A 16239-nucleotide genomic window follows, 5' to 3' on the forward strand; every position below is an offset into this window, starting at 1 on the left:
TGTAACCTATTAATTGAAGGCAGAAACTTTATTCCAATTGGTATGGCTAGGAGGAACTATTATTAAAATATATCACCATTGAAATGACCACCATCCTGTGACTTAAACTGATCAACATAAACTTAATGGCTCAAACTATCTTCCATATGCTTTGTATTAAGTTACAGAGTTTTATGTATTTTATTCCATCCAAGTCAGAAACCACATTAATACAATTATTAACTTTGCCTTAACATTGCAGTGAATGGATGCAATATTGTCTGTTGCAAAAAAACAGTAGAGAACTTATAAAGCAGAAGATGGCAGTTGCAGCAGACCATTATGACACCAGAATAACGAGAGTAATAGTACAGAAGTGGAGAGCTTGGGCACAGTTTCGCAAGGAACAAATAGTATGTAAGTCTTGCAAGCTGCTTTGCATAAACAAAAATACAATTTATATACTATAAGCTTAATAGTATTTGAGCAACACAGGAGCGGTGAGTCTTTGAACTCTTTTGTGCATGCAGCTCATTAATAACTTTGCATACTCAGTTATTCACAGGGTTTTAGATTATTGTAAGTATTTGCAATTTTCTCAGGACAAAAATAGATCTTGTATGTCTCAATGCAGAGAAAATAAGTTTTTTCTTGTATAAAATTATTTTTGGGGTTTTGAGTTTGGTGAAAAATAAGACATGAAATTGTTTCTTAGGGATATAATTCTAAGATCTAGTGTCAGGACTGCTATAATAGAAGATCTGTTTTTAAACAGTAACGTCAAAATCCTGGTTGCAGAGCTGGTATAATTTAGGTCCATATCAAATTCTGCTGTGTGACATCTGCATGACTTTTGAAAGGTCATTGAGTTATTTATAAACATTTAATTTATAAGAGTTCTTGTGACCCAAAGACCAGGTAAATAGTTTAAAGGTATTCTAAATTGTTCAGTTTATTCGTTTTGATTTTCAAGACTATTTAGTTTGTATGTGTAAAACAGTGACATAAATTTAGTGTGAACATTTTTAGGATATATTTAAAATATCAAAATGTACAATTGAGAATTCTTCTTGCAGGATTAGTCTTTACTTAAAACAAATACTCTTGTTGAGTTAAATGTGACTGCTCATGTGAGCAAGAACTACTGGGGTGAGTTAGAGTTTGCAGGGTTGGAAATCAAATACCAAATTCTGCTCTCAGATACAGGTGGAACTTATGTTGGTACCCATACGAACCAGAGAACAGAATTTGGCTCATATATTTGTACAGTGTCTTCTGTATGTGAAGTATAAAAATTATTTAAAATCTGTTGAAAAATATGTAATTTTAAAGGAAAAATACACTAAATAACAAGCTGCATATAAACCCAGTATAAAAGATACAAGAATTTTTGTTGGAAATGAAAGTGACAGCTTTTAAGAAAATTCTTTGGAGGGTAATCATGATGATACAGAGATAGAATCTACCAGTTTTATAATAATGTGTAGTTCTACAGTCCTTTTTAAACCATTTCCATTCTGAAACTAGTTCAAGTTATTAAAAATCAGATCTTTTAAATCAAAAATACAGACCAGACATACTGGACAAGGAACTATAGCATTTAAAATATGAAATATAAAACAAAACTTTCATAGAGATTAAGTTAAGACTACATTTTTGAATTACCGGTATATTGAAAACACTAATTTGCCTTTATTATTCTTGAACCTTCCCGCTCTCAAAATGTTACATGTAAAGTGAGCGAGTGAGTTATGTCCTGTTCCATTTCACTGAGGACAGTGTACATTTTTTTCTCCACTCTGACAGCCTCTTCAAACTTGCTACTTGTTCTGGAATTTAAGAATTGGTGAACTTACTGGTTTTTGGCAGATCCAACTTGCAGATTCATCATGCCTTTATACATAGCTATGAAAATAAGATCATATAACACTTTTTTGCTTTGCCTGGTAACTTAGTGTATTTGTATGAACCAGTACATATACTGTGAGAGTGTTGTTGCTGCTTGTTTCATTATAAAGAACATAGTTGTGGACAGTTATAAATCTGTAGAGCTGGTTGTATACAGAATTGCATTTCATCAAAGGCATTTAACTGAAACATTTATTCAGAAATGAGGGCCTTGCTTTCATAACTTTTGTAATCGAATAAATTTTTTCTAGTGGCAGCAATGAGGATACAAAAGGTCTTTAATGACAGTTTGTGCAGAACTATCCTAAGGGCGTGGCATGCAGAGGCTCAGAGTTCGGCAAAAACAAAAGCATATTTTGAGGTACATAACATTAGAATTTTAAATATTACATGCTGAATGATTAAACAATATATCTCCATGAACTGAAGCTGCGGTGGGAAAGCAGTCCTAGGTACATAAAATTAAAATGAGCCATTCTACAATGCTACTGCTACCACTGTGGTTACTTAGTACTTAGGTAACACTGTGCATTTTCAAAGCACTGTGCAAAGTTGTTAAACATGAAATCCTGTTAATGCTGGAGTTGCTTTGCAGGGTTGCAGTTTTTATGATTCTTAAAAATTATGTTCTCAGACTTTCACCGCTCTAAAAATATATTCTGAGTGCTTCTATTGTTTGTGATATTATAAACATAAGGGAAATTTTCCATCAACAGAATACTTTTCAACTGCAATTAAAAGGTAACTTAATATTTTTTAAAAAGTATAGGCCAATTTAAGCAAAGCAGGGTCAGGGAGGTGTCAAGTACTCCCCTCTTTGCCAGCAAAACCCATTACTTCAAGAGGGACAGACAGTGTTTCTGTCTCTGTTTTAGTATGTTTGTCTGCATTACAATATTTTATTGTGTTTGAACACGATTCTGAAGATACAAGTTAACTGACATGATGCTGACCATGACTTAGTAGTCACTGTAGACCAGGACAAATCATGCTCAGACATTGTATCAGTTAACCATAATTAAGCCATGATACAATGCTGAATGTGATTTGTCCCAGTCTTCACTGACTGCTAAGTTGTGGTCAGCATTATGTCAGCTAACTCAATTTTTGACAGTCTTGTTCAAACATTAGTTAATATTGACAGAAGGTGTGAATCCTTTGTGGACAGCGTTAGTTTCCATTGTAGCTCCACTGATGGGAATCCCTGGGGTGAGATACTTCGTTAGCTGACTTCTTGGCTGCCCTAGCCAGGAGCCTTTTTCAGACCACACTTTTGGTAAGTCTGGGCTCCTTTAAGTCTCCTGCCTCATTAAGAGAAACTGCAGGTACTTTGTGCTAATAGCCTTTTTAACCTCTTCACATACTTTGCTACCAACGTATTCTGTCGCTGTTTACCTCAGCCCGTGGTGAATTGGGCCTATTTTAGTATATGTAAACAAGTATCTGGAATACTTAGGTCCAGTATCCCAATAGATCACAGTTGGATTTGCATCCATAGGATACTGCCTCATTTGCATTGTGAAACATGAGGCTGGAAACCTTGTATTTTTATCATTGAGAGGTGCACAAATAACCTACTAATGCACAGCTGCTTATGGATTCTTATTATTAGCGTATATCTCCTTTTTTCTTTTTTTTAAAAAGCTTTTTTTAAAAATAAATTCCTGCAATGTATCCTTCCCATGTGAAAAGTAATTCCTCTTAGAAGGGTAAGATAACATGTTAGAGGAAAGATTATAAACACTCCTTTCTTGATTATTTTGAATGTATTTATTGATGCATTCATTTTTGGTTTCTTTTTACTAAGGTTACCTGAATTATTTAGGCCCCTTCTCCCATGCCCATGGTTATCCTTTCAGCTGCAATTTTTGGCCAATCTGCCACTTCAGTTACCGTTTTCTGTTGAAAACATTTTGGCCTCAATTCTTCAATGGATTTGGGGAATGAATGCACAGAGATGGAGCCTCTGCAGGATTGGGCCTAAATTACTGGAAAATCTCAATTTAGGCCCTGATCTTTTAGTCCTTGATGTCAATAACAAAACTCTCATTCCCTTCCATGTTGCAGGGACAGGCTCTTAATTATTATAATAGGAAATAATTTAAAAAAGCCAGAGATACACAAACTGCTGTCTGAAAAATAACTGTGCTCATGGCGGAAAGGCACAATCTAAAACTGCCGCTTTTCCTCACCTGTTCTTTCCTTCTTCCTAATCTCCCTTTCCCACTTTCCTTCTCTTTCTCTTGCTTCCATCTTCCCCTTCTTCTTTTTTACACAGCAAATAATGATATTTCTACTGAACTGTATGTACAAACTATTGTAAAACAGGTGTTCTAAAATGCACAGTACGCATATTTGTAAAATACTTCATGAACTTCATCATGATATTGTTGGAGTAATATTCATTGTTGTTGTTTTATTAAGTAGATTTATAAATCTACATGAATTAAAAAAACTAATTTAATTTAGAAATGTTGATATATTAATTGGGACTTTTTAATATATCTGAGAACATATTCAGTTTACAAGAAAAGATGACACTTTAATCTGGATAAGGATAGTTATACTTCTGTTGTGTTATTTTTTTCAGCGTTTGGTAAAAGGAGACCAGGAAGAATATTTTGATAAACAGGATGATGTACAATATTCTTCTACCTCAGAAACAGTCAGAGATGAAATATCAAATATACCTGAAAGAGCAATCCTACAGGTTGGTAAAAATTTGTGTACTTGATGGAGTTTTATTTGATACAGTGTTTAAAGAAAAGGACTGAATTATCTGTTAGTGATTGTGGCACTTTTTGCCAGTAAAACCCAGTGTGATGTGGCTACAAACCTCACACTGACTAGGAAAGGGTTAATGGACTGCTGTGGGCTGAGTCAGTCCTACCCTGCTGCATCTGCAGGAGGCATCAGGATTGGAGGGAGGGGTTAAAGATGGAGAGCCCAGCTCAGCCTGCAGGGAAGGAGAGCAGAACTCCAGCTCTCACTTCATGAGAGAAGCCTGCTTGAGAGACTGATGCCTGTCAGGGCCTCCCTGAGGAAAGGTAGGCAGGATGCAAGACTGTGTTGTGGTGATTTGCTACCAATGCGTTGCTTGTTGTTGCTGGGTAAGACGGCTGCAGGTGGTGGCCCATCTGAAGCGGTGACAGCCAAATAAAAACCTTTTGTTTTGTTTACATAACTGGGGACCCAGCAGATGTTGGCTATGAGCCCAGGAGTGATCTAGGGTTGTCAACTCTCTAACTGCTGAAAATCGGACATCCTTGCCCCCACCTCTTGCCCGACCTCTTCCCCCTGAGGCCCTGCTCCTGGTCCGCCTCTTTCTCCAAGACCCTGCCCCCTGCTCAGCCTTTGTATTCATCTGGCACAATGGGAGCACCACAATGCATAGTTCAGTACAATTCTACATATTCTGTAAGGATAGCTGGTTTTAAATTGGGTTAAAAAATCAGGAGGATTAATAAAATGCAGTTGGGTATTGTCTGAAAAGTCAAACTTGTATTAAATGTTCCGGATCAAATTAGTAGGAGAAATGCATTGTGGGGGTTATTTTTTTGGATTTTTTAGTTTCTTAGGTTTATTGCTGTAATGACATTCTCAGTTGCATCTTCAAAGCATGCTCCACTCTCCTGCATCATGCGGGGGATATGGTCATCTTGGCAGAGTGGCAAGTCTCTGGGAGCCTGGTGGAGGGGATATCTAAAAGGCTATGAACCTTAGTTTGGGGCATGAACCAACCTCTAATTGTTGCCCCTACTTGGGAACCCCATAAGAGCAATGTGATTTTTTTTCTTTGAACCTTCCTCTCATTGGAAGACAGTGGAGCAGAGAGGGGGGTCGGTCCCTGTAGCAAGGGGATGGGGAGAGGTATTGGGGGCACAGTGGGGCAGAAGGGGGGAATCAGTCCCCAGAGTGGGGGGCCATGGCGGGGACAATCAGGGCACAGCAGGGTGGAGGGGGGATTAGTCCCCAGAGTAGGAGGCTGGGGTGGGGGCACAGTGGGGTATGTGGGGGGGGGGTCAGTCTCCCGGAATAAGGGGCTGGGGCAGGAAAATTGAGGCAGAGGATGGAGGGCAGACTGGCAGTGCTGACTGAACACTTCCAAATCTCCTTTTCGACTGGACTTTCTGGTCTAAAACCGAACATCTGGCAACCCTACCTGTCACACCCAGTTTACACTAAGAAATTGACCCACTGCTATAAACTGTTATCATCAAGGGATCCCCTTGAACTGATGCTGAAAATGTTTTGACCTTCCCCGACACATTTACAAGTTTTAGTTTGGCTTTGCTGTACAGAATCCACTCATTTTACGCAACAAAAAAATAAACATGTATTTTTGTAGGACAACTTGTTTTCTCTCTTGCATGCAGTTGTCCACTCATTTAAACATAAATACAGTTCACAGTGTAACCATGTTTTCAATTTTAACATCTGATCCTGTAAAGATTTATGCAGTAGTCCCACTGAAGTCACATCTGCAAGCCTTTGCTAGATCTGGTCTTATTTTCTAGATCCTGTCCATCAAAACTACAACAAACATTTAGTTCCTCTTTGAGAGACTGTCCACACGGATTTCACTCTTGGTTCCCCTGCATGGGAGACTGGATGCTCTTGGCCTGCACTGTCTGTTGGGGCCATGTCTGAACCCTAGATATCCTTGTGCCGTCCTTCCCCACTCGAGGGCATAAAGAGCAGAGGAGATCCATTTCCTTCTTAGGCCCAAGGCAGTGAGATGGAAAGTTGACTATGTTTGCTTTCTCTGCATATTGTGCTAGTGTAGTTAGTAGTCTTAGTACTTGGTAGTTATTTTGCATAGTTAGATAGTTATTCCCCATTGGCTAAAAGAATAAATTCTTAGTTGCAATTTAGGCTAGACTCCCACTCCTGTACAGGCGTGCTAGCAACATGGCAGAAGCTAAATCTCCAGGATTCAAGACCTGATCCTCAGATGAAGGATTGATGCCTGTGAGCAGCACTTCCACTGCTTGCCCAGCCTAGGAGAGGGACACTTTTTTCTGAGCTATGCTCCATGTATTGTTCCTTCTCTAAGTGAACTCATGAGCTAGAGAGCCTGCATGAAGCCTGTCCTCCTCAAAGATTCAATGCTTGCCTCCTGAGACATTGAGAGGAAGGTCAGAGCTAGGCCATGTCACTGGTCGGTCCCTCTGTTATTTCTCCAGTGAGCCAAGATTTCAGCCTGAGCACCCAGACCCCTCCTTCTAAGAGGCTTCAGTTGTCTACCTGTATTCCAATGCCAATGACATGATGGGGGAAAAAGGACAACTACTCCAGGGATGGGCCAAGGCATAGGTCACTTTCTCCAATGTCTAGTAAGTCAAGGCATGAGTCAGACTTCTGGCTCATCTTGGGCTCAGTCTCCTAAGGGTCAAAAGACTGACAAGACCCCTTCAAGTACCCTGGTACCGATTAGTAAGAATGCCACTGGACCCACTAAAATCGACGGCCAACACATATATTGGTACTGAACTTTGCACCAAGTGCCTTGGTACCTAGAGCCTTGATACTAAGTACCTCAGTTCTTGGTATCTGCCATCTGTGTACTGGACATCTCAGACCCATGTTCCTTCATATCCAGTAAACTCTGCACTGGCTATATTAGTATCCCAATGATTTATGGTACCAAATGACTATAATTGTGGGCCTAGTACTTGAGTCATATCTCCTAGCGAGGCTGAAAGTGGTAATATCCAAGCTACTAATTTCTGAACTGTCAGTACCAGAAATTAAGGGGGAATCTCCAGTACTATCCTCTCCCACTCAGAGGCAGGGCACTCCAGATAACATGGCCTCACCCTTGGATGAGATGTACTGCATAATCAACTGCCTCCAGATCTATGTGCCTCTCCCCAAAGAGGCAGTATAGGCCATTGCAGCTGTGTCAGCTGATGCAGCCTCAGATCCTGGAAAGGCAGGAAGAGGAAAATGAGGAAAAGATCCAACTGCTGCGGGGGGAAGAACACCTGGTCCCTGGTGCAATCTCCTTATCCTCCCCAGAGGATACCTTTCCGTGAACTTTCCCATTCCTTCCTCAGTGGATTAAAGTGTCCCAGGAAGGACCTAGTCAAGCACATGGCAGAGACCCTGGATATATGACTGGAAGAAGAAACATAAACTCCTGCACATCTTATAGCCTTCCAGACCTGGCAGGTTTGCTTTGCCTATAAATGAGGGACTGTCGGAGCCTGTGAAAGACCTGTGGTACACACCAACATGTATTCCAGCCACATCCAAACAAGTTGACAGGATGTACTAGGTCCTCTCCAGGAGATTTTAATACCTTAATTCCCACTTGTTTGATTTTAGTGGCTTCTGTCCAGGAATGGTCAAAATAACAAGGAACTCACAAATCCTTAACCAGAGAGAAGAACCCAAAGAAGTTAGATCTCTTTGCATGTAAGGTGTACTCCTTTGCCACTCTCTAAATGCATGTGACTAATTCTCAGGCCAACATCTCCAGGTATGATTACTTAAACAGGGGGATAAGTTGTCTCAGTTTGTGAACAAGTTACCAAAGGAACATCAAGAGGAACTGATAGAGGAACAGTTGATTTGCTTGCACTTCCTTACGGTATCTCTGTAACCTACTGTGTACAAAGAGTACATGACAGCAAGGGTATTGAAATTTGCATCTACGCAGCAGACAGTGCCTGGACATGTTGCTCAGAGTCCCACAAAAAGTCCTCTCCTGCTGGAAAGACTCTTCAGGTATGCAACAGAGTACTATTCTCTGCACTTCTTCCTACCAAACCTCGAGTGAGAGATGCCTCCACTCAGGAATGGGGGCTACTTTAGGTCACCTCCAGTTTCAGGAATGATGGAAGCTTGTTGTCACATTAACATCCTAGAGCACATAGCCATCTGCTTGACATGCAAAGCAGTCTACATCTTCTCCAGGGGTTCACAGCATAAGTGACGACAGAACACCAAAGCTATATATTGTGTCAACTAGATGATCTCCACTTTGTCAGGATGTAATTTGGCTCTGGAAGTGTCCTTTCCAGATCAAACCACACCAGTGGAGGCTCTGCACCTCCATTCCCTCCCATTTCACTTTATTTACAGAGTTGTTAGACATTTTGGGGAGCCCTCTGAACTTGGTATTCCAGTACAACTGTCTCTCCCTTTCCTTCTCTCTTGTCAGCCCTGTCCCAAGAGCGTCTCCCATGTCTTGAAGAGAGTATGGTCACTTACCTTACGGTCACTAAAGTACTTTGAGAGGTGTTGTCCACATAGATTCCAGGACCCACTCTTCTTCCCCGTACTGTGGAGTCTTGCTTCTCTGGAATTCTGTTTTGGTGAAGGAACTGTGGAAGACTTGGATCAGTCTGCCTTTTATCCGATCAGGTGTGTGTATGTGGTGGGGCTGGGGAGGATGTTTAGAGTGCAGGCATTGCTCCAATGGATATTGCTGGCCAAAAGATCTAAGATCATGTAAATGGTATGCATGCACATCAAGAGAGGAATCCATGTGGACAACACCTCTCAAAGAATAACCGTTAATTTAAGGTAAATAATTGTTCTTTTTGTTTTTAGATCTCATTGTACATTGGTTATAAAACAAAGCCATTGTATAATTTTTCTCTTTATTCAGTTTTTGTTGATTTTATAGCATATATAGATCACCAATACAGTTAACACTTAGCAGCTACTGAATGCCTTCCATTTATAGAGAAATACCAACTCTGAGGTCTGGAGCTGGGACATGAGATGGCTTGGCACAGAGACTGCTTACATCACTTTGTAAATTTTGTCTTTTTATGGAAAGAATAGAGTGCAAAGTGAGGATTCTGTTGCTGGGTTGGAGTCAATAGACTGATGAACTAAAAAAATAGAAACCTGGGTGATTCACGGAACGTTCAGGTCCTATTGCTGAAACATGGTACATACAAATATGATACCATAGTGAGAAAAATGATCAGTTTCATGTATTTATCCTTATTTTATATAGTTACATCTTTTTATCACATATTACCTAAAGTCAGCCCCTTATCAGATTGTGAGCACAATTTGCCAGCAAGATTTTCCTAGGAGATTACAGTTCTTTTGATTCTGTTTTTTGGGATTTGATCTTCTAAAAGATTCACATCTGCTTAATAAACTGAATCTTTATTTCACCTTCCCTTCCTCAGTGATCTGTGGCAATTAACTGAAAATACAGTACCATCCATAAACAGTCTTGTTTTCCTGTAGTAGAGAGCTGTGGCTTTCTCTTTTCCCCAGGCTATGCAGTTGTAAGATAAAGAGCATTGAACATACAATATAGCATCTATGCCTGCTTGAAGGAGGCTAGTGTCTAAGCGATTTCTTATGTTTTCATCAGTAGAACTAGGATTTTTCATGTCCCCCTGTGATATTCCCCAGGGTAGCATCTGGACTGTTGAACAGCTGTGTCCCCTCAGCTCTCCAGCCTGGGATGCCCTTTACGCTACTTTGATCGTGAACAACCACCCCTCCAGGTCCTGTCCACACACAGCCTCTAGTACGTAACTTGCTCCCAGTATGAGTGCTCCTCGCTAGCCACTCATGAATTACATACAGGGTAACACCAGCATATTCTTAGTCCCAGCCTTGCTTTCCAGAAATGTGCATCTTGTACTGCTCAGTACCCTCCTGGACAGGACAAGGTCATAGAAAGTCCATCATTCCATCAAAGGAAAATGATTGTGCACCAGCCTTGTTTTCTCAAGTAGAGATTCCCAAACACTTCAGTCCAAGCATACACTGGTTTATGTAAAACAATAAAACATGTTTATTAACTACAGAAAGAGAGATTTCTGTAGTTAATGGGTTGGGCTAGATTACCTCCTGAGGTCCCTTCCAACCCTGATATTCTATGATTTTAAGTGGTACAAGTGATAAGGCATAAAAGTCAGAATTGGTTACAAAAGAAATAAAAAGATAAAATTGCAAGCTATTTCCTAACTTTAACAAGCGAATAGGTTTAAAAGCAAAAGGGTCTGTCTCACCATAATCTGCAGGCAATTTCATAGGCTGGGTCTTCTTCCAGCCTGGGACCCTATATTACTCTGAAATATGAATGTCTGTTTATTGACTCAAATGGCTAATAGCATATTTTTATGCAATTAAATCATGCATCAGATAGGAAATACAGAAGTAACCTATCTGTCTAACTATTTTTCTGAATTTACTGATGTTTTTAAAGGAAGGCAAATGTTAGATTAACTTTTCAACATGTTACTAGATTTCATTTTTTGAACCCTGGAAATAATTACTTTGCAATATGTTGAGATTTATACAATTCAGCAGACTAATGTTTTCAAGAGATATAATTAGAAACAGCAGTTTGGAAATTGAGACAATTTGATGTTAGGCATAATTTACTATATATATATATATATATATATATATATATATATATATATATATATATATATATATATATATATATATATAATTATAGGTTTGTATTTACTGCATTTTTATATTGTTACATCAGCTTGTGAAAACAAAGTATTAGGGCGTTATTTAACAGGCTAATTAAGTGGGTATATTGTATCTGTTAAGTAATATGTAAATTTCAAAGCCTTCTTAGTTACCAGCTGGTACAGATAATCAGCTTAGCAGTCACAGACAAAGGTCTTTGCAATAAGTGTGATACTCAGGTTCCCTGCCAGATAACTTGGAAATATTGATTTTGTTCCATGTAGTCCTGGCAGGAAACACAACGGAAGGAAATCATGTGTTGATGAATTTGGCAAGCGTGCTCTCTCTTCTGGATGAAAAATACAGCTGTATTAAGAAGACTTAAAGTTGTTATATTGTTTAATACCGTAGGAAGTACAATGTTACTTTTTAGTAGGAATATCACTTCTTTTTCCCATAAAGTATTAAATAATAATGTTACATAAATTTTTCTGATGTGAAAAACTCCACAACCACTAACTACTAATCCTACAATTTCCTATGCTGTAAAAGCAAAATTATAGTTTAGTGGATGGATTTTGCCCCCACAAGAACAAATGGATATAAACTGGCCACCAGGTAGTTTAGACTTGAAATGAGACGAAAGTTTCTAACCATCAGAGGAGTGAAGTTTTGGAATAGCCTTCCAAGGGAAGCAGTGGGGGCAAAAGATCTATCTGGCTTTAAGATTAAACTCGATAAGTTTATGGAGGAGATAGTATGATGGGATAACATGATTTTGGTAATTAATTGATCTTTAAATATCATGGTAATGACCTGTGATGGGATGTTAGATGGGGTGGAATCTGAGTTACCCAGGAAAGAATTCTCTGTAGTATCTGGCTGGTGAATCTTGCCCATATGCTCAGGGTTTAGCTGATCGCCATATTTGGGGTCAGGAAGGAATTTTCCTCCAGGGCAGATTGGAAGAGGCCCTGGAGCTTTTTCACCTTCCTCTGTAGCATGGGGCACAGGTCACTTGCTGGAGGATTCTCTGCTCCTTGAAGTCTTTAAACCACGATTTGAGGACTTCAATAGCTCAGACATAGGTGAGGTTTTTCACAGGAGTGGGTGGGTGAGATTCTGTGGCCGCGTTGTGCAGGAGGTCAGACTAGATGATCATAATGGTCCCTTCTGACCTTAGTATCTGTGAATCAATATTGAAATAGAAATTATTTAAAATCTCAATGAGATTATTTTATTTACATTTCTATTTATTTGTCTTCATCTTTAATCAGTAGAGGCCAAATTCTGCCCCAGTTGACACCTTCTTCAATCTGTTGATTTCACTAAGGTTATAAATCAGGACAGCATTTTTTTAAGGAAGGAAGACAATCTTCTGTACAGCTAGCTCATATTGCTAAATCATGCCTAGCTGATTCTAGTTCTCTGTTTTGTTGTTGTTAGACTTTTATTACTTTTACCATAAAACAAAGTACAGTAGAGCCTGGCTAATCTGCATTTTGCTAATCCACACACTTCCTATTCTCACAAATAAAGTATTCTCTGTACACTTTCTGACCAAACGTTTGATAACAGAGTTTGAATGCAGTTTGATATTAGTTTCTTTGGCAAAATGTATTAAAGATCTTTTCTCTATTATGTTGTATTTTCAATAACTAAAATGATATAGAAGTGTCAAACACTGGAGTTGGTGATGAACAAGTTATCAAAATTCAATTTAAGGCATTGGTGCCCAAACTTTTCCTGTCATGCCCTGCCTTACCAGTAATGGAATCAGTAATGGAGCTGGGGCTAGAGGTGGAGCTGGCCTGGGTGTGGAGAGGGAATGAGGGCTGAGGAGTGGAGCTTTGGCTCTGGGGCGGAGCAGAGCTAGCACTGGAGCTGGGTTGGGGGCAGAGCGGGGGTGGAGTGGAGCTGTGGCTGGGGGGAGGAGCGGAGCTAGGGCTGGAGCTGGGCTGGGAGCAGAGCAGGGGGCAGAGTGGAGCTGTGGGTGGGGGCAGAGTGGGGCTGGGTGGTGCTCCCTCCCTGCCCTCCGTGGGGGCTGGCCTGGGCCCCGCCATGCACCCATCCATAAATGTTCCTCCATACCCCCCTAGGTAGGCACGCCCCACAGTTTGGAGACCACTGATTTAAGGAGTGTATTTTATTTTCTGATTAAGTAATTTTAAACAGTTGTGTCTATTAGGTGGTAACACACAAATCAAATCAACATTAAGAACTTTTGGAATAGTTGCTTAAGCAAGCACTTGTTAATCTTTATGCCTGTTTTATGTCAATTTCATTTGGCTATAACAGGTCAAAAATCTGTCTTAAAATAAGACAGAATTCGAACCTTTTTAGGGTTCACACTGTATTCACATCAAAATGGGGCACAAGTTTAAAAATTATGTTAATAAGTTTGTTAATTATCTTCTATGAATGCTTGCCTTTATAGATGTAATTATAATACTTGGGGATGCATACATCTTGTTGGAACATACTTAATATCAAACTGAAATCATACTTCATATAATGACATACTTAATGCAATGTTGTTATAGTTATGTCTGTCCCAGGATATTAGAGAGACAAGGTAGGTGAGGTCATACATTTTATTGGACCTACTTCTGTTGGTGAGAGAGACAAGCTTTTGATTTTACATAGTGCTCTTCTTCAGATCTGGGAAATGTACTCAAAGTGTCACAGCAAAATACAAGGTAGAACAGATTGTTTAGCATAAGTAGTTAACAAATATTTCAAGGGACCATTTATGGTGAAGTGGCGCATTAATACCCATTCGGTCATAGGAGGGAAGGGAAGCGGCGGGTGGGGTGGGAGAAGGCAGCTGGCTGGGTTATTAGTGAGTAATAGATTGTTTATAAAAAACCATAAATCCAGTGTCTCAATTCAGTCCATGATTTTTAATGTCTTGCAAAGTTATGAATTTAAGCAGCCAGGCTTGACTTTTGAAAGTGTTGTGCAACTTTCCTTTGAGGATGAGCACTGATTGGTCAGATATAGAGTGATCTCCAAGCTGAGAAGCATCTCCAAGCATCAGAAGCAAGCTCCCCACAGACCAGGACACACCAACTCCAAGCAGCACCAGACTCTGCCAGAACAACAGATGCAAAACCTGCAGATGTATCTCCACTGCTACAATGATCAATACCCACACAATACACCTTTCAAGATCCATGGGTCCTACACATGCTCATCACAACATGTGGTGACTTCACCCAGTGCACTAAATGCCCCGATAACTACAGTATGGAATCTCTGTGCTCTCAAATGAACTCATACAGGAAGACGATAAAAGACAAAAACACCATATCATCCATGGGTGAACATTTTTCACAAAGAGATCAGGTATAGAGTGATTGATCACTCTTTATCCTCAAAGGAAACGTGCACAACACTTTGAGAAAATAAACCTGGGAGCTTAAATTCATAACTTTGCAAGACACTAAAAATCATGGACTGAATAGAGCCACTGTATTTATGGCTTTTTATAACAATCTGTATAACCCACTAACAACCCCCTGCCAGCTGCCTCCCCACCCTTTCTCCCATCCCCCCCTCTGACTGATGCCATGTTACCTGGAATGGTCCCTTGAAATGTGTGTTAACTACTTATGCTGAAAAACAATCTCTTCCTCCTTGTATTTAGGTGTGACACTCTGAGTATGTTTCCCAGACCTGCAGAAGAGTTCTGTGTAAGTTTGAAAGCTGGTCTCTCTCACCAACAGAAATTGATCCAATAAAAGATATTACCTCACTCACTTTGTCATACTTAATGAAACACAGTGTATTGTGTATATTGTTTTCTGAAAATTGTAAATGAATAAAACGGAAATATTTTTCTATGAAACATATAACTAGTCTTTGGAATTCACTTCCAGAGCGTATTATTGAGATGAATACCGTAATAGGTTTCTGAGGCATTTATATAAATAACAGCAGAATATTTCGTTACAATAGATAGCTTTTCTAATTTATCCTATCAATTTTCATACTTCTAGGTGTAATTGCATACTTCCGGTTGAAATTAGAATGAATTTTTTGCATCTGGTATATTTTTGCACAATTACAGTAGGTGCATAACAGGCATTATCTCTTCCTCATGTGCTAGTTGCTTTAGGAGACTCAAAGACTTTTTGGACTAGTGGTCTATTTCTTTTAGACTGTTTTTGTGTCTCATTTACACGAGCTTTTTAAGTCTTCAGGTTTGTAGTGGGTGTTTTAGTTTTTTATACCTATTGTGGTAAACCCAGGACAAACAGCTACAAAAGGGGGGGGGGTAGTAATTAGTCCTAGGGGATTAAAAGGCCCCTCCCTATCCACTGAGGAGAGACAACCATGGAGCAATAAGGTTCAGCTGGAAAAGGGGTTGCTAGGGAACCAATTAGGTTCAGCTGACTCCAACTACTTGGGACCTTTTTAAACCCTCCCCTGGGTGGTAGGACTGAGGGGGAGGAGGGAAGTTGCTAGTTGGTTGTTTACAGCAAGACACCAAACCTTCCTAGTAGGGAGGCCGCACTTGCTCCCCAGAAGGGAAGGAAAACAAGTACAAGGGACTGACTGAGGAGAGGAGTAGCAGGACCCTGTGCTACCTATAAGGATTTGCCTTGCCCCAAACCTGAATCTCCAAGGCTAAAAAGGACTGAGCCTACTGAGGCGAACAAGGTATTTTGCCACACTGTATATGTAAGTGCCTATATATTTTAGCATATTATCTAAGGACTCATGTCTACAAATGCTTATGGGTGTGTGAGATAGCCTTCTCACCTCACCCCCCCCCCCGGGGTGCCACTTGGAACTAGGGTACCACTGAGCCCATTTGACACACCAGCCTGGGTTCCCTTCACACTGTATTGCTGAGGGAAGCCAGCCAAGCCTTCCCTCAGGCTTCAGACTGCACTTTACCAGCACACATACAAGTAGGGGAACACCCAGCTGCAG

At 40.0% G+C, this 16239-nt stretch overlaps 1 protein-coding gene across 1 annotated transcript in view; it reads left to right on the forward strand.

Moving 5' to 3' along the window:
- FBXL13 (F-box and leucine rich repeat protein 13) overlaps positions 1 to 16239 on the forward strand; it is a 177214-nt gene that overhangs the window by 20895 nt on the left and 140080 nt on the right. The window contains exons 5-7 of the mRNA XM_074942528.1: positions 242 to 396; positions 2139 to 2248; positions 4478 to 4597. Coding sequence (XP_074798629.1) covers positions 242 to 396; positions 2139 to 2248; positions 4478 to 4597 — 385 coding nt within the window. The remainder of the gene's footprint in view (positions 1 to 241; positions 397 to 2138; positions 2249 to 4477; positions 4598 to 16239) is intronic.

Source organism: Natator depressus, chromosome 1, assembly GCF_965152275.1.
Source record: "Natator depressus isolate rNatDep1 chromosome 1, rNatDep2.hap1, whole genome shotgun sequence".
Classification (NCBI taxonomy): domain Eukaryota; kingdom Metazoa; phylum Chordata; order Testudines; family Cheloniidae; genus Natator; species Natator depressus.